The 19388-nt window shown below is 36.7% G+C and overlaps 2 protein-coding genes and 1 pseudogene across 4 annotated transcripts; 1 reads left to right on the top strand and 2 right to left on the bottom strand.

Moving 5' to 3' along the window:
• Positions 1–697: 697 nt before the first annotated feature.
• On the bottom strand, positions 698–2839 carry LOC113329245 (annotated as a pseudogene).
• A 7472-nt stretch (positions 2840–10311) lies between these two features.
• Positions 10312–11707, top strand: LOC113329087 (F-box/kelch-repeat protein At3g23880-like). Its single transcript, XM_026576059.1, has one exon. It carries the CDS (start codon positions 10430–10432, stop codon positions 11705–11707), a length of 1278 nt encoding a protein of 425 aa, XP_026431844.1. The 5' UTR covers positions 10312–10429.
• A 77-nt stretch (positions 11708–11784) lies between these two features.
• On the bottom strand, positions 11785–14601 carry LOC113329208 (PRA1 family protein B1-like). Of its 3 annotated transcripts, XM_026576172.1 has the most exons (3): positions 13835–14601; positions 12253–12477; positions 11785–12083 (listed from the first exon to the last, which is right to left on the bottom strand). In XM_026576172.1, exon 1 carries the CDS (start codon positions 14543–14545, stop codon positions 13886–13888), a length of 660 nt encoding a protein of 219 aa, XP_026431957.1. In that variant the 5' UTR covers positions 14546–14601; the 3' UTR covers positions 11785–12083; positions 12253–12477; positions 13835–13885. The 3 variants fall into 3 exon arrangements, with proteins under 3 accessions (XP_026431957.1, XP_026431958.1, XP_026431955.1); XM_026576173.1 differs by lacking the exons at positions 11785–12083; positions 12253–12477 and adding an exon at positions 12977–13301; XM_026576170.1 differs by lacking the exons at positions 11785–12083; positions 12253–12477 and adding an exon at positions 13061–13304.
• Positions 14602–19388: the final 4787 nt, after the last annotated feature.

Genomic DNA, 19388 nt, shown 5'->3' with positions numbered 1-19388 from the left:
TTCCGGCGCTTCTCTTTCCAACTCGCGACCTATCATCAAACGTTTGCTACATCCTCCAACTCAATGAACAAACCAACAAATTTGTTGGGTTTAAACATCTATTTTTTATGTTTGTTGAGTCCATAGTAGGAACAAAATGAACAAACTTGATAGTTTGTTCATTCCATAGGAACAACTCCTAATTTTGCATCTTCCTTGGCATTGTTGGGCTGTGGCTACTAAATAGTTTTTGCTCTCGCAGAAGTGAAATACAATTGAGGTCAACACCAAATGAAAGACCCCTAAAAATGAGTGAAATACAACCCCAACACCAATGAGTGAAATACAATTGAGCCAATGAATGGAATGGATTTGCCTCAATTTCAAAATTTCAATGGTGCCCAAAAAAACGTTCTAGTTCAATCCGCTACATATTGAACCAACTTATATCGAGCCCAATTGAACTAAACCCATTTGTCAAGCCCAAAATTCGTTTTTGCAGTTTGGCAACATCTACTTGATTTTTTGATTTTGACCATAGAGACCCGTTTGCAGGTTGCAGGTGACTCGCCAAGTTATTAGCTCCGTAGCGAGCAAAAGTGTAAACTTACGGCGAAAATTTTCACTCAGAACTGGAATGGAAAGAAGAAATCGGTTTATAAGACATAAGAACAGTGATACAACATTTATGTGATAACTGATACAATGCCTACAGGCAATAATTACAAACAGAAGAGTACAACAACAGAACAACTTGTTCAGAGAAACTCATTATTGGCGTAAGAGGAGTTCTCACGAATGAATGAAAGAATTTGAACTTATAACTTATTAATGGAAAACAATGAATGAATTTGTAGCTGTATGCATGCTTTTAATCTCATAGTGAAAGATGGTGTAGAAACCGATTTTAGTCGCCACCATCCTCCCCGGAACTGACAGGCAATTCAGCTGGTTTGATTTTCTCCAATTGTTGCAGGACTTCGTGAACCTCTGGACGCGCTGCAGGTGATGGGTCAACACAATGCAGAGCTAATTTCAGTGTGTTAAGCAGTTCGTCGCCATTGTTTGCATCTTTCATTAGCTCAAGGTCGAATACTTCGTTTGTCCATTCCTCATTCACAATTGATGCCACCCATTGAGGCAAATCCATTCCATTCATTGGCTCACCTGGAGATTTTCCTGTCAGGAGCTCCAGCATTATGACACCAAGACTGTAAACATCGGTCTTTGTGCCTAAATTCTTGGCCTTCGCAAGCTCAGGTGTCCTGCAGCCTTGTGCACCGGCAGTTGCAACCACGCTTGAGCTGGCATTGGTGGTCATGAGGCGTGATAGACCATAGTCGGCGATCTTTGCATTTGTTTGCTCGTCAAGTAGGATATTTGCAGCCGTGAGGTTGCCATGTATTATGCTCTCATTGGCGTGAAGGTAGCTCAATCCACGTGCTGCTCCAATTGCTATGCTCAATCTAGTTGGCCAATCGATTGGGGTGTCTGGTCCTCGAGCTGCACAACAAATGTAAGACTGGTAAGAAGTAAAAATTGGTATTGCCAAAGGAATTAAAATGCCATTCGCTACATTAAAATAGTGTAGGTTAAGGAAATATTGCAGTGTAGGATAAGGTTGTGTGCAACTTACCATGGAGGAAAGATGCAAGGCTCCCTTTGGGCATGAAATCGAAGACAAGAAGCTTCTCTCCTTTAGGACCCATGTAGTAAGCGCGAAGCGACAAGAGATTCGGGTGTCTGATCTTCCCAAGTCCATTAACTTCCCCTTCAGATTCTTAGCAATTTTCTCCCTCAACCTCTTAACTGCAACTTGACTTCCATCCTCCAATGTAGCTTTATACACGGTCCCGTAATTACTCTTCCCCATTATCTCTGCAGTCGCACACAACAAATCATCGGCCGTAAACACTAACGGCCCTTCAAAATGTACTAGTTTCCCTCCCATATCACCACCTGCTTCAACTTCAGTTCCAGATACCGCAACACCTTTCTCTCCCGCAGCAGCAGTAGTGACTTTTCGAACGTTGTCGCCGTTCTTTGATTTCGAAGCTTTACTTCTTCTGCTAAGCATACAGCAGATCCATATAATACATAGTATTATCAGAACCCCCAGTAAGGCTCCTGAAGCTATGAGAAGTATGGTTTTCAGACTAAACTTCCGACCACTATATTTCGAAGTTTCCGATGGAGAAGATGGGAGGGAGGGGCACGGAGGCGAACCCGCAAAACCACATAGCTGAAGATTTCCAACAAAAGAACTGGAATTGAACTTGTTTGAGAGAAAAAATGGAACAGAGCCAGAAAGATTGTTGTACGACACATTGAAAGAACTGAGATAGTGAAATCGGAATCTCATTACTAAGATCATTTTCTGACAAATCTAGAATCCGACCAATCCCTTTCGGAATCGTTCCATTAATCTTGTTATGATTCATTGAAATTTCTTCGAGATTACCCAATCTACTCAACGAATTTGGAACATTTCCGGATAGAGAGTTATGATCAAGAGTTAGGATTTGAAGCTGAGCTTCTTTTCCACTACCCCAACTGTCAGGAACAGAGCCAGTAAGATTGTTGTTGTCTAATGCAAGAAATGTGAGTGCATTTGAGCGAGTAAGACTAATTGGGACTGCCCCAGACAATGAATTCAAGTGCATCATGATCTCCTAACGTAACAACAACTCCATCTAATTGGTAACATAAACTCTGTTGGAACACCAAAAACAGTAGCAGAAGTTGTATGACCATTTGAAAATGTCACAGAAATGTGACGGAATGAAATGGATCGACCCTCGGCTCGCCGGAGATGATGAAGGAGGAGGAGAAGATGAATGGAGGTGAGTGAGAGTGGAGATAGGTGGTGAGCAGGGATTTGAGAATGACTACTCACTGCTACTGCTACTTCTATAAAAGTTTGAACTGGGATTTTTTAACGGCTAGTTTTTTTTTGTGTGTATATTATAAGTTGGAGGAATATGGATAGTCAGATGGAGCTCGTGGGAGGTGGGGATCTGTTTTTTAACGGCTATCTTTTTATGGGTACCTAGTCAATAACACTTATGACCTGGTCAGGTGATGGTGGTGGGGATCATAACAACGGTACACACTACCCACCATGGTGTATTATTGAATATTTTTAGTAGTACTAAATATTAATTACTGATTTTGATGACACTAATTTTTTAATTAGTTAATTAATGGATTTCGTGTTAAAAAAAATAACCTATGTGTAATTTTCTTGAATTCTAGTAGTTATTGTTGTCGTTGAAGATGAAAATGAAGTTTTTGGATTTCTTATTCGAGTGTAGTAAATTTAGATTTGGCTATATATTTTATACGTAGCTTGACGGCTATAGAAAGTTTTAAAAAATATTTTTTTTAAATTTTAATTTCTTTTCTTTTGATAAAAGAATATTAAAATATATTCTTGGTATATTCTTGCTTCTCGCTGCATACTCGATTTGCACGCATGGTACCTTGATGATGATGGTACAATTGTTGGTGATACAATAGAGGTAGTTAAGGCTTTGCATATAATTGAAACTGAAGGACCAAGCAGGGGGTTACACCTCAATATAAATAAAGCAGAAGTCTTTTGGCCTTCCCCTGATACCAAGAGTACATCAGATGGTGTTTTCCCCTCGGATATTGGTAGACCTTCTAAGGGTGTTAAACTTTTGGGCGGCACAGTGAGTTTAGATATGGACTTCATTAGCGACATGTTGTTGAGCAGGGTGCACAAAACTGTTCAACTAATGGAGGCGATCAAAAAACTCAAGGATCCTTAAAGTGAGATGTTTTTGCTTCGCAACTGTACTGGTGTGTCTAGATTTTATTTTGCAATGCGAACTACAAATCATGTTGCCCACAACCTGCCACGGATCTTTTTGATGACCAGTTATATCAGTATTTGAGGCTTCTGATTACTGGGGATGGTGCGGATTTTGGTCCTCTACAGAAGCGATTAGCTACCTTACCTATTAAAGATGGTGGACTTGACATTTATACCATGGCTGACACTCGTGCTTACTGCTTCTCAGAGACATACTACTTCAGTACAGAAAATGATCCTTGGTGATTTATTCTCAACAGACAGAGGTTCAGCTTATCAGTTGGCTCTTCAGACCTTCACCCAGGTATGTGGATTACCGTCTATTTACTGTGTCGATGATACTGCCCCCCTTCCATGCATTCGCTGGCAGTAGTTTATTTTGATGCAGTTAAGAAGCAAATCCCAGACCATTTTCATATGTCTGCGAGAGATTCCGTCCTATGGCAATGTAACCTCGTCAAGCATGCACAAGATTATCTTTTGGCGGTTCCCATTAGTGGGCTTAATCAATGCCTCGGATCTAGACAACTTAGAGTTGTGCTTTGTTATCGCCTTGGTATTCCTCTATTTGTTGAGAATAATTTATGCCCAAGTTGTAACAAATCTATGGACATTTTTGGAGATCATGCACTTCATTGTGCTAAGGATATTGGATATAAGTTTCGCCATGATGTTGTTCGTGATGTTATCAGTGACGTTTGTTACAAATCCAATGTGCCTGCACGCAAGGAGGTTTCTCTCGGTCTTCGGACGGATGATAACAGAGATCTAAAGCCTGCCGATATCCTTGTTCTTAACTGGGAAAATAGTAAAGATGTTTGTATGGATGTTACAGGTGTCTCTCAATTCACTGGTGATGGTGTCCGCTCCTTTGTCCCCGGTAAGGATATTTCTGGCACGGTTTCACATAAACGTACCAAGTACTCGGACAAGTGTGCTGCACATGGATATGGTTTGGGTGTTCTAGCTTTCTCTACCTTAGGGGAACTTGGTGAGGATACTCTGGTTTTTTTTTCAAGCGTCTAAAGAATTGTTTATTTAGCAATGACGCTACTAGTGGCGTAGTTAGTTTCATTTTTTTATAGATAAGGTGTTGCTATTCAAAGAGGAGTTGGAGCCCAGCTTGTCACTAGGTTACCAACCAAAAGCTTTGTGTGAGTGTAATTCAGTTAATTTATTTTAGTACCAAGAATATATTTTAAGAAGATTATATTAGGCATCGGATTCTACTTTGTCTTACCACATGTAGATGTTTAGATGTCACCTGTACACATAGGGAATGTGCAGTACTGAAAAATGATGAATTAGGAAAATGTGAGGCTGTGAAAAATTCGTTAGTGTTTACTACCTCCGGTCTCTTTCCTCTCCTTTCATATTCTCTCTTAGGAAAAAACAACATAGCATCCATTTACCTCTTGCTCAGATTAGGTTTTTTTTGGATCAGATCCGAGAAAGATTTCTTTTCTTTTTAAGTTTTAATTAAATAAAATTAGTTTTTCTGTTTTTCTTTTTTTGCTGTCTTTTAACATATTTTTCTTCGCTATTTGGAGCGATTTTTTTGCACCATTTTGGGAGAATCTCCGTTCGCTTTGAGGACGATTTATTCCAACCTTGATTGTTGGTTCGTAACTTGCTATTCTCGATTCAAGAACATTGACTATTCAACAAGGTATTGCTTTGAATCCATATTCAATCCAAGAGATTTAGGGCATCCGGGTTCGTTTGTATCTACAAGATTTTGAGAAAATTACTCTTTTTTTCTAGGAACATCTCTTATTGAAAAAGAAGAAAATTAGACTAAATGGTCGGAATCGATTCCTTATTATACGGTCATCCTTCCCTACTAGCTACATTTACAAAAATTGGATATATTTACGGTTTATGGCTCTTTCTCTTTGCGATTTACATGCATTTGTATTAGGTTTTTGATTATCGTGTACTTTGATGTTTTTGTTATTCTCGTATGCCATCATGTAATCACGATTTTGATCAGAATATATTAAAGAAAAAAAAGGCTGTGATGAAGCCACGTCAGAAAGTAAGAAACTCAAATAACTAACATGAAATTTAACTGGCGAATTTAACTAAAACAAAAGTAAGAAAATGAAATAAATGGGGAATTTAACATGGACTTCGCATCTTCTAACCAATGCCAATTTAAGGTAGGTTTGTGATAACGGAACCAACCAGCAAAAAACGATGTAGAAATTAACGTTTAATCCCATTTTTATTAGGCTTTAGACTGTCAAGACCCGTCACGTAATTCAATCCAAAGTAATAAAAATTGATGACAAAAGTAACCCTGTTATAAAAACACCCAGTCCCATTTATTCCTCAATTCATTTCATCATTCTCTCATGACTGCAAATTTTTCTCCGAGAGAAAAACCTAAAAAAGAAATCTAGATCTCAACAAGTTTCATTTCATATGAACCGACGGAGTTTAAATCTACAATTTGTAGATTCGAGTTTAAGAAAACCTAACTTCATTCAATCTCAATCTTCATAACCATAGTCCGAGTATATAGCAATTAACAATTGGTTCAACAAGATTCAATTTCTACATCTGTTGTTGAAGAATTTGTTAGAGCTCTGCTTGGTTGAACGCACTAGCGTTGGTATGTCAATTTAGTTGTCAAATTTAGTTTCCAAAACACATTCTTGATTTAGTAGATTAAAGCTAGTTTTAGACTAGATAAGGTTTTGATAAATAGTAGTTGGAGTTCTACAGATTTTGTACCAAATTATTCCTTAGCCTTATACCTTTATAGTCATGAGTGGCAGCAGCTTTCCTTGGTCATAGGAAGCAGGAGTTGTAACGATTACTTTATAGTGACATCTGGGTATTTCATTGGGACTACCCGATATCTTTTGAAGAAACTGCAGACCTTCACATCTGATGGCTCAACAAAACAAGGGGAAGATGAGGCTCTCAACTCTATAGCTGTGATACAGAGTTTGGAAGAGGTAAGGATAATTCTTGTGACTACATTATATGGATTTCCTGCATACATTCTGTACTCTAAATATGGTATACTTCTCGAAAGGTTTTGGCTGGGAATATTCACCATGGTCGATACTTCTCTACAAGTCAGCACAAGTCATCACTCTCTTACAGCTAGACTAAAGGAGGAAATGAATAGGTATATCTTACACACTGGCTTTCTAGGAATCTTAATTCTTGAGGTTGTATTTGTTCCTTACAAGTGCGAAAAGTTAGCCTTGATGCTCATGAAAGTGAATGCAGTTGTAAGTGGTATTCCACTTAGTGTGACCAGATTATCATACAAGATTGAATTAAAAGAGTCTATCTATGCTACTTCAAATTATTTCTCTTCTACGGGACTTTTTAGGTTAGTCTTTTTCTCTTATATCATAAAATTCAGTTTGGAGTTTGGAATTGGATATGGGATCAGAAAGGAAGCACTCAAACTGGTTAAACAAGGCATTACAGAGTTAGGCAAGATAATAATTACGATTTTTGCTGATAATTGCTTACTTAGGAAATTCCTCAAGGGGAATTCAGTTAGTTGGTTCCTTTTGGCACACTACCTGGACAGCAGTATTCTTCTCTCAGAAAAGAATGTGCATTGCGTTGCTCTAACAAACAACCAGAAGTTGATCAAGCCAATCGACTTATGTACAGTTGTTGGTAGTGTTGAATGTATTTATACAAACACTAGAGAAATAATTTCTTCAAAAGGTACTCTGCTAGAGGAGGTTTTCCAGCATCGGAAGACATTTTTTATTGACAAGGGTAAGAAACGTGAACAACATGTCGGGACTGAAGAAGTTATCTTCCTAAGAAATAAGACGCAGGTGACAGTTTTTGTGTTAGTAGAGAATGCAGGTTTATGACTACATCTTCACATACCAGTTCACTGCAAAGAAGTTAACACGAAGATGCTTGTTAATACCTCAACTGGTAGGAGAGAAGATCATCTGACGCTGAAAGATGGAGCATCGATTAGTTTTAAAGGACTTCAACGAAGCATGACGCCGGCTATTCAGATGAATGGTTTCCAGCTTTTCTTGGAAAAGGTGTTGAAGTTGTGGAGTTCATATTTCTGCTATTCACGGGTCGAGCTCAGTTCATATCCTTGAGGACAAGGATAATTTTAAGGAGTGAGATTTGTCAGGACCCATCTTTGGGCTGACAAGTTCAGTCAAGGTCATCTGAGTTGGGGGGTCTAGTAATCCGTTTAATGTAATTAGTAGTTAATTATTCTTGGTTAATTAGGTGATAACTGTTGCTAAGTATGATTAGGAGAGTGCTTGTGTGAGTGGCACGTGTGCACTCCAAACTCTTATCTTTTATATTCTCCTTCTGTTTGTACAACTCTTCATGAAAAATTTATCGGAGAAATTAGTCTTTTCTCTCTAAAACTTTCTGTTCTCCCCAATCCATCTATATCCTTAGAGATCAAGAGTAGCTTCTGTGCTAATTTGTAAGGCAGGTCCTTACAGGCTCGCGCCTAATTGAAATGGATTCATATCTTAACTTTTGTAAAGGAGATTCAGCATTTGAACCCTCGTAATAGGAACTATTGCTCCTAATGAGTAGGATTCAGAATATATCATATAGTATAGTAATATTTTTATATTTATATTTTATATGTATGATTAATATTAAAATAATGAATAGAGTTACTTTTGACAAGAGACCCCGTAAATTACCAAGCTCTATTATATCAGGTAATTTCAATAAAAATAAAAGAAATAAACGTATATTAGAGAACACTAGTTTAAAAAAACCCATTAGAATCGTATATATTTACAGAAACGTCATTGTTATAAAAAAAACCAATTTTTTTAAAAACTTAGTATGTTTTAAAACATAAGCCCGAATTTTATAAGATCCATATATTTGAAAAACAATTGAATTATCTATGTAACGAGTACAAATATAAATAATAAATTTTTATTTTATGCAAGAGAATTCATTGCTTTCAAATATAATATTAATGAATGATTCAAATTCAAGCATGTGCACCGCACATGTGTTCTCACTAATTACAATAACGAAAAGGTCCACAATTGGGAAATTGTGATAATTAACTTTGAAAGCTACCAAAGGTGAATCAATAATAAGGTGACTCAGTGGAGCACGCATTGAATCCCACTGACCGTCATTTTGTCAAATTTATTATCCACATTATTCGTTTTCCAATTGATAATGAGTGGAGAGATCCTAAGGGTTATAAACTACATGATCTTAGATTTCCCAAACAATATGGGACTAATAATTTCAACACGTCCTCTCACTTGTAGTCTCGTTGGGTCTAACACGTGGTCACCTGTAGCCTCGTTGGGTCTAACACGTGGACAATTAAATCCAGGTAACGCGGAGTAAAGCGCGGTCTAATGACTCGTCGCAAATAGCCTGCTCTGATACCATGCTAGAATATGGAAATCCGATCAAAACCAATTAGAAATGAGTGGAGAGACCCTAAGAATTATAAACCGCAAGATTTTAAATTGCCCAAACAATGCGGGACTAATAATCTTAACAAAAGGGTCCACACACAACCTGAAATTAGAATTGGTTTTTAGCAATGGATTAAACAAATTAAGAAAGAGAAAGAGACGTAAAATATGACAGAAAACATATTGAGTTGTGTTCCGTCCGTCCGTCCGTCCTTCCTTCCTTTTATTTCTTTGCAGTTTGTACGCAGCAGAGGGTGGTGTGGATGCCCATGATATTGTTGAAAATGAAGGAGAACGAAAAGAGAGATGGAAATGTAGGTTTTTTTTGTACAAGTATAAATTGACAAAAATGTCGTAAGGATTACATATGGATTTCAAACGCAAAATTTGGACGGCCGGTTGCTGCCTTACTACCAAGGAAATGTCATAATTATGATGCCCATCAAATAATTGTTCAACTACTGATATCATATTTAATTAGAGATTATGAGTTGTTAAAAACATAATTCAAAACACAAGAACAAGTTACAGTAACATAACAATTTCCCGTCGAAACCCTGAATAAATAAATGGTATTATCTCCATTTCCGAAAAAGTGATATTTTCATTTTCTACATTTTAACCAAAAAATAGGTTAATTTGAAAAAGTAAAAGTAACACTTTTTCAGAACAGAAGGAATAATGTTTTATAGATTAAAAAGGCTCACACATAACCTCCAAAAAAAAAAAAAAACATTTGTGAACCACCAAAAGCTAACCATGTTATCCAAATAAAAATTCGAACAGTAACTAAAGTTTGGAGCACTAGTTAAAACCCAAAATATGCCCCTGTCACCGAGGACCGGGCCTGCGACACAAAATCTGCTCATGCAAGTGTAACTGCCAAGATGTCAAGAAGCTGTTGTCCAGCTAGCTATATATCATCTTTATCTCCGCCCATGAATGGTGTGTGCTCTGCAAAATTGCATATGCAAACAACAAATAAACAACATTTGGCTTCCTTCTATTGGAATCAGCTGACATCTGTAAATTTTAGAGGAAGGATAAGAGTTTGGTAGGATGGTTATCTAGAGAAGATTGAGCTGCAATTCTATACAGTGAATACCATGGGCTTAAACTATAAACTGGAAGCTTTCTACCATTCGATCAGACACGTACGGTACCAATTTGACAGCTGGTTTCGTGAATGATAGGCCATGGTTTCTTTATATTGGGACTGGGGCAGAGAGGTTCCAGTAAGGTCACAAGTCATTTTGAGACCACAGAGTTCTACTGTGATCTTTTCCCCCTTGGTGTTTCACTAATTTTCACAAGGAGGAAAGGAGAAATGTCAACCTTACCACAAGAAGTCATTGAGGAAAACATACTCACGAGGTTGCCTGTCAAGTCCGTATTAAGATTCAGGTGTGTTTGTAAGAATTGGTGCAATAATCTATTCAAAAACCCTCATTTTATAGAAATACATCTTCAACGTACTGTTGCAGTCAATAACTTTAATCTTCTGGTTATCAATCAAAAAACTGATCATAGTAAACCTACAGATATTTACATTTGTTCAGTTGATCACAATGTTTTATCATCAAAATATTTGGGTAAGGCTGTTGGGATTGACTATCCATTTATGTCTAAGAAATGTGCAAGTCAACTTATTGGTTCTTGTAATGGCTTGGTTTGCATTGAGCTCTATGGGAAAATTTGCATTTGGAACCCATATACGAAAGAATACAGACAAGTACCAGCAACCCCAATTGAGTCTCCTTCTGCCGTGGCAAGTTGTATACAGATTTCATATGGGTTTGGTTTCGATTGCAAGATTGATGATTATAAGTTGTTAAGGATTGTGGGTTTTGCAGATAATGAAGTTTCTGAGGCTAGAGTTTATACGCTACGATCGAATTCATGGAAAAGCCTTGGATTTATACAGTATGATTTTTCTTGGGATAGAAATCGCGGTCATCTTGTTGATGGTGTTCTTCATTGGATTGCAGTTGCTCGACGTACCGGATCCAAAGCCTCTTGCGTCACGGTGTCCTTTGATATCTGCGATGAGACATTTCGCGAGACATCATTACCTGTCAACTGTTGGATTAACCATGGCATGTCAGAATTAGGTACATGGGAAGGAAAACTCTGCCTAGTTCTTAAGCATAAGAAGGATGATGCTGTTGTGTGGACAATGAAGGATTACATTTGGAGCAAGGAATTTAGCATCACGGAAGAGATAGCAGATATGATTTACGGAAGGCCCATTCAAATTTTCCGGAATGGTGAAATCCTTTTCGAGAGTTATCTATGGAAAGAGCAGAAAGTTGGTTTGATGGCATATGACACAAAGCTCAAAAGAGCCAGAGTACTAAAGATATCTAGTCTTCCGAAGCTCTGTGATATAGAACCTTTTATTGGCACCTTGGTTTCACTAAACTCGGCTACTTTTCTTGGGCAAGAAAAACTAGAGGAAGAATGAAGTAAACACGAAAAAGAAAAATGAAGTAAACTGAAAAATAAATAACTGATATAATGCAACTGGAGTGGAGGAGGAGATGAAGCTGAAAAAACCAAGGTCTTCTAGTCAAATTTTACAGATTATGTTGTTACTGCGATCTCACTGTTTCAGTGTTTCCTGTTGTTTGCCACAAAAATGGAAGAGTTGAGATAGAAATTGCAGAAAGCACCGACAGAATTTGCAAATGACAAATAAAATTAACACAGGACAGAAGAAAAGGCATATCCAAGTATGCTAGTCATAAGGATCTCAAGCCATGGCTGTGCTAGTGTCCCTCCAATAAGGGACAATGTGCAAGAATGTATAATGCTAGTTACTTCCAAAGGTGTGTGTGTCTCTGCAGATGCAAAATGCAAGAAAAGCATGTATCAATGAGAACCCATCACACCAAATAACCAATAAGCATGCATAAAGTACAACAGTTATTTGTGGGAAATTCACATAATCATCAAACAAAAACTGGAAAACAGTCTGTTAATGTAACTTTTCAGATTATGTTAACACACCTTGTTACTCTTTTGCTGCCTGTTGTCTGCTGCAAAGCTAATGCAGGAGTTGAGATTGCAATTGCAGACAGCACTGTCAGAATTCATAAATTACAATAAAATGAACACTGGACAGAAGAAAAGCATGTCTCGTATGGCCTACAAAAGGACCTCAATCAATAATGCACGGAAGCCATGTTTGTGTAAAGCAAGCATAACAGATTAGTTACTTTCAATGCTGCGTGTCTGCAAATGCAAGAGAAGCATGTTAACACCAATATTAATGACAACCCATCACCCTGAGAAGAACGCAAAAGTTAAACAGCGTGAGACCAAATGCTATAGCCACAAATTGTTCATCAATGCAGGTAACAACAGAATGAACAGTGGACAGGAGAGAAGGCATATCTAAGTACGGTGTACAAAAGGATCTCAAAATATAAGAAAGCCATGGCTGCGCAATTGTGCCCTACAATAAGCAACGTTCATCAATTGTGCAAAGAAAGAAAAGTGAAACCAAATGCTAAAGCCGTAACTGGATCATCAATGCAGAAAACAACTCTCTCCTGGTCTCTCTCTAGAATTCTTTGTAGGTTTTGTCTCTACATGAAACCTCATCTCCTATACTCACAACAACTGAACTTCAATAATCTTAATCTCATTCTTAGGACTATAATTGTGTTCCTTCCTATACACAAGTTCCTTCCTACCTATGATCATCAAACAAAAAGAGGAGGAGATGAGCCTGAAAAAACGAAAGCACATATTGTGGTCTTTCAGTCTTTAAGTTTCAGATTATGTTAAAACACTTGTTACTGCAATCTCACCGTGGACTAATAAAAGAGTTGAGATTACAATTGCAGAAAGCAGTCACAGCATTTACAAATGACAATAACATAAACATTGGACAGAAAAGAAGGCATATCCAACTATGGTATACAGAGGGATCTCAATCAATAATGCAACTTCGCCATGTCTGTGCTTTTGCCTTACAATAAGTAGCATCCATCAATTGTGCAAAGAAAGCATAAGAGGCATGTTAATACCGTAGTTGCTTCAATAATGTGTGTCTGCTGCAAAATTGCATATGAAAAAGGCAAGAAAAGCATGTTAACACCAGTATCACACCAAAGAAGCATGCAAAAGTGAAACGAAATTCTACTCTCTAGAATTCTCTGTAGTGGCTATCTCCCCATGAAAACTCATTCCCTAAGCTCATAACTGACCAAGTAACATTCAATAATCTTAATGTCATTCTCATGACCTACAATTGGTTCCTCTTTAACATGATTTACTGGAATTACACATTATCATCAAACAAAAATTGAAAAACCCTCCAAATCAAAACTAAATTAATCAAAATCAAACCCTCAGCTCATCTTAAAGGTGCCTAATCAATGGTATCAAATATGCTTTATATAATAAGAATTTGTAAAAAAAACAAAGAAATTACAATCAAAAAATTTAATAGAATAATATTTCCAGAAGTAATTTCTTCTCCAATTTATCATCATTTTCTTTTTTAAAGTTTTACAAATTATATTTCTATTCCATCCGAAAGCAGCAAAAAAAAAAAACAGATCTACAATTCCTAAAGACCAACCTCATTATAATCACATCTCAGAATGAGATTTTAAGATCTTGATTTCACCAATCAAACGCGACCAGTAACAGTAGGAGGTGCTGGTGCTGGATTTGAAGCCGAATTGAATCCACCAAGACCAAGAATAGACAAGAAACCAACATTAGTCTGTTCAGGCTCATCAAGAAACAAATCTTCAGGAACTCTCATAGCACCATGAGCAAACACAATCCCTAATCCAATCAAAACAGCAGAAATCAACAAAGATCCAACACTCGTCAAGAAAATCACAACAACACTCGATACCGACAGTAACCCCAACGTTTCCTTATCAGTAAACGTCCTTCCGAACAAAACCAACGGCGGATCTGATGGACGGAACAGATACAGAAACACCCAAGCCGCTAATAAACCACCGAGAACGAGTAACGAGATCGGATTTGTAATCAACGAGAATGCAACAACGGCAGCTAAGATCGTCATGTAATTTACACGGAAGTATGTGAAATTCTTGCGAGCACGAGAGATGGATTCAGAAAGTGAATCTGGACGAGAGAAGGAGGAGCGATCTACGAGTTCTGACCAGGGACGGCGTTGTGCGAAACCATTGCGGACTGTGTCTGTGAGATGGTTGATGAAGAGACGGAATGCTGGTGTTGCTATTGGTGGTTGTGAGGATTCTACGGTGGTTGTTTGGGGATTTGAGATCGGGAGATTTGGTGGCGACGCCATTACCGGTGGTTGGTGGTGGTTGGAGAGAGAAGAAAGAGAATGGGAGGATTTTTAGATTTTTGAGGAATCTAGGGAGTGAAAAATACAATTTCATTTATATAGAGATGAGATGAGATGAGATCTGATTTTGTGTAGCCAGTTTACGCGGTTAAGTTATAGAGTGAAAGTTTTGAGCCGTTAGATCTGATAACGCGTGTTTTTGGTGGGCCTTGGTTCGGTGAATGAAGGGACGGTTATGAGGGACTTACGTGAAGGAAGGAGGCAATGAGAGGAACCGTAATATTGGGCATACCAAAATCTTCCAAGGCATACTGAATGAAGATAAAAAAGGTTGTGAAATAGCAAAATCAGATAATCCCTTAACCCAAAAATTTTTAATGGCAAATCTGCCCTTTACGTATTAGTGTTATTAATCTTGATTAGTGATTAAATATTTTGTTTAGTGATTAAAATAATTTTCAGAATTATAAGAGTTGTTTAGATGAAAAATTTGGGGAAAAAAATCAAAGTTTTAGATGAAAAATTTGGGGAACCAACTAGTTCGGCTTGTTTAAAAATATCATAATGACCCGAACCTAGTCCTGTGTGATCTGGAAGAAAAATTATGTGAGGTTCCGCTCATAGATGTAAGCGGAACTGTTCATCAATGGGTTGGTTCGGCTCATAGATGTAAGCTGAACCTATTCCTGAGAGTTCAGGAATAAAAAATGTTAATGGTTCAGCTTATATAATGGAAATCGTAGATTTTAACCCATTAAAATCAAGTAGATTTTATCTTCATCTTCAAGAGAATGAAAATACGAAGATAACGCAAAAAGAATGAGGTCATTCCGACATTGGACGAAGAAGTTATGATCAAAACAAGATCGACAGAATTCAGTCTACAGCGGGAAGTTCGGCTGATAACTCATCAACACGAGTCAGCCGAACCTAAAGCCTATAAATCAATATTTTCGAAGTGTTTAAGGGTATATAGGTCATTCATACCCATTAGACACCCCTTATCAATACACCCTGGTTAGGAAAATGACTTTGTATGCCTATAAAGTTTTTGGTATGCCCAATATTATGGTTCAATGAGAGAAGGAAAATGGGAAACTTAGGCTAAGGCCCAAAACAAATAGTATTCTTATTGGCTAGCCCAAAATATTTTTCAGCTATCGTGACACCCATTATTTTTCAAAATTATAAAAAGAGAGTAACAAGACAAAGTTACCCTTAATGTATTTACTTATAAGAGGAAGAAATTTGGATTTCCTTTCTGCTTAGTAAAGAGTCTGCATAACTCGTTATGCGTCCTATTTTTTCAGGGGTATAATTGGTATGCAAACTTGAATATAACACATCTAAAAAACCGTGCCTTGGAGGTTTACAAATTTTATCTCATTGGAAATCTTTTAAAAAGCTCTACAAAACGAGCACAAACAACAATATCAAATTCGAATGTTTTACGGAAAAAGTCAGAGGTGATTATCGTTTCAGGAGAAAATTCAAAAACTGGATACATTACCATTATGCAGCCACCATAAAGGATGCATAACACATTATGCAGACACCACAAAGGATGCATAACAAATTATGCAACCATATTTTGGATTATGCATCCACTAGTTAGGCTATGCAACCACTAAAACGATGTATATGTCTACAAAATAACATTCTAACAAAAAGAATGATGCACGACATATTATGCAGTCACAACAAAAAACGCATAACACATTGTGCAATTTGGTTCATGCATCCACTAATTTGATTATGCACCACTAAAAACATGTATAGATCTAAAAATTAACATTTCTACAAAAACAAAATGAATAACAAATTATGCATTCTTTTTTTTTCGATTACGTAACAGGTTATGCAGTAATTTTTATAGCTGCATAATAGGTTATGGAACTATTTTTCTTTTGTTTGATTTAAGTGTTAACTAGCATAAATGAATTATGCACCCATCTTTTATGATGCATGATAACTTATGCACCTATTTACGTGGCTGCATAACAAGTAATGCATCCATTATTGCTGCTGCATAACAGATTATGCAGTCGTTTTCCTATTTCAGCGCTAACAAAAAGGTGGCTGCATAACATTGTGTAACCATGCAAAAAAAAACATAACATGTTGTGCAAGCACTTTCGAAGGTACATAATAAATTATTCAGTCATTTTTAAATTGACTTGAATATCAGCAAAAGAAAATTGGCCGCATAATGGAATATGCAGTCATTTTGTCAACTGCATAACAAATTATGCATCATTTTCTAGGATGCATGACAGATTATGCAGTTGTTCTTGTAGTTGCATACAAGATTAGGCAGTCATTATTTTATTTCAGTGTAACAAAAATGTGACTGTATAATGCGCTATGCAACCATTTTTGAATGCATAAAAGTTTATGCAGTAATTTTTGTAGCTGTATAACAAATTATGCAAACACTAAAAAAAAATAACTCACAAAAATCTTTAAAATTATAAGTCTTTATGTTACAATATGAAAAGTACAATTACTTGGTCATCATCAACACAATAATAAGTCAAATGAAAATTTCATTTGTAATTCCCAGGGGACTTCTTATATCTTACTGTTGTCATGGTTGAATTATTTGGATCACGGTATTGTCATTTTCCATTTGAAGTGTGCCTCCTTATATCCCATTTCCGCCTAATCCCCTACAAGGGAAACACAACACTAGGATGTGAAGAACATACAATGATATGAAAAACTATTGGAATACTAAATTAGAAAAAGTTGTTTGCAACTGCCGTTCATCATACTACAATACACAACCACAGGTAACAGTATTCAACATATTCAACTTAGTTCATTGTCAGTACTCATATTCAACAGTAACATGACCACCACAAGTGATTACAATTTTGTTTCATCTCAACGGTTTAAAGGAAAATCATTACAATTCATACCCAATTAGCAAGTCTAGAGAATCAAATAGAAAAGAAACTTGTGCAATCTGATTTCTCTATACTCATATATTCATATTCCTCAAATTTTCCACCAGATCTGGATCAAAATCACAAATTTCATAAAAATGGTTTCCAAACTAAGAATCATTCATAATTTTTTATTTAGATTTCTTAATCCATTTGACTAAAGAGATATAAATAAATTAGTGAACAAATTTTTGTTTTTGCGAAAACAGCTAGTAAAAGAAAAATCGTAACAGAGAACTAGCAAGCTTTTCTACGAAAACAGCTAGCAAAAGGCTTGAGAACGAAATTCTCTCACAGATTATATGTTCGTACAAGAAATTAGCTTGATAATCCATGATTACATCAGGAATTTCCAGACTACGAAGACTGGCTAAATCACCACATTTTCGATCTTTTTCTATGTGATCTTACAACAAAACCACAATTACCTGTAAGAGCGAGAGTATGAGCTTCTCCGGCAGCAATGGCGATAATTTTTGTTGATGAACTACTATAATCCGTAGGTATTCCAATATCCGGCACAATTAAAGAAACTAATCCAGCAACCAAATATAAATAAATCCAATCAATTAAAAAAAATAGATTCTCAAATTAAACCCTAATCTATCAAATTTCGAAGCTATAACTCAAAATCACAAACGAAAAAACAGAAAATTGATATTAAATTGTTGCCTGATTGATTGTTAAAATTGTAAAAAAGATCATGGTGCAATAACCCAAAATCAACACAAAAAGCAGAAAATCAATATGAAAAATTGATTCCCAATTGACAATTATAGGTTATGATTTCTAGGGTATGGATTGAAACAGTGAGAAAGAATATCAAAGAAAGATGTTAACGTTGTTTCCTGAAGAAAAAGAAATCAGCAGCTTCTCTGTCGCCTCTGTCTCTGTTTAAGATGAAAAACGAAGAGAAATAAAAATATGAAAGGTCAATTTGGGATTAATGAAAAAACGTAAACCTAATTTCGGAAAATATGGGTCTCCGAGAAATTTTCTCGCGAAAATTGGGTGCGCGCGTGAAATCTTACGCCCGTGGGTTTGTGTGTGGAAAAAAACCAAAAAATTAGGATGACAGTAGTTTTCACGAGGAAAATTGGGGATACTCTGAGAAGAAGCTAGGAAATTACTGGCGGTTTGTGTTTGGTTGGAGGATAAACTCGGAGCATATTTATGGTTCCCTTTGTAAAGTTACACCTTGTGAGTCGTCTGAATCTCAAAGTTACACCTTGTTTGTTATTCTGACTTATGTCTGAATCTCAAAGTTACACCTTGTTTGTTATTTTAACTTATCTGAAATTGACTCAATATGTTTGTTTTTTGAGCCAGATCCGACTCATATGACTCAAAAACATGTGATCCAGTGCTTCGGTTCCACGAGTCAAGACCTTGTTTGTTATTCTGACTTATCTGAAATTGACTCAATATGTTTGTTTTTTGAGCCAGATCCGACTCATATGACTCAAAAACATGTGATCCAGTGCTTTGCCACGAGTCAAGAGCATTTTATTCCCGGACTCATATGAGTCCGAATAAAGGTCCAATCAGATTTGGATCAAAATCAATAACAAAATGGTTGAGTCAGATACCCCGAATTAGCAAAAAACAAATACACTCTTAGGCTTTTATCAAAGATGACACTGTACTTGGGCTATAAGGGAGTGAAGGTGCATTATGATTATACTTTCACAGTTGAAAGCAACAAAGGCATTGATATGCTAGGAACACCTAGACCTGTTTATTTTCTTCGATAACCTGGACTTCAAAATTTAGCCCAGTAAGGTTTCGTACTTGTAAATTCTCCACTGCTTTGAGAGTGCTTTCGCATCCTCTTATGTTAGCTTTGTTGCAAGAACAATTTTCTATGACTGACAGCCCATATTCAACAAGCAAAC

This window comes from Papaver somniferum, unplaced genomic scaffold, assembly GCF_003573695.1.
Source record: "Papaver somniferum cultivar HN1 unplaced genomic scaffold, ASM357369v1 unplaced-scaffold_115, whole genome shotgun sequence".
Classification (NCBI taxonomy): Eukaryota; Viridiplantae; Streptophyta; class Magnoliopsida; order Ranunculales; family Papaveraceae; genus Papaver; species Papaver somniferum.
The sequence above is the reverse complement of the archived record's forward strand: the minus strand, read 5'-3'. Positions and strand labels throughout refer to the sequence as shown.

Bases quoted from the DNA above. Each gene is read 5' to 3' on its own strand.
- LOC113329087 (XM_026576059.1), top strand. From the start codon at position 10,430: ATGATAGGCCATGGTTTCTTTATATTGGGACTGGGGCAGAGAGGTTCC.
- LOC113329208 (XM_026576172.1), bottom strand. From the start codon at position 14,545: ATGGCGTCGCCACCAAATCTCCCGATCTCAAATCCCCAAACAACCACC.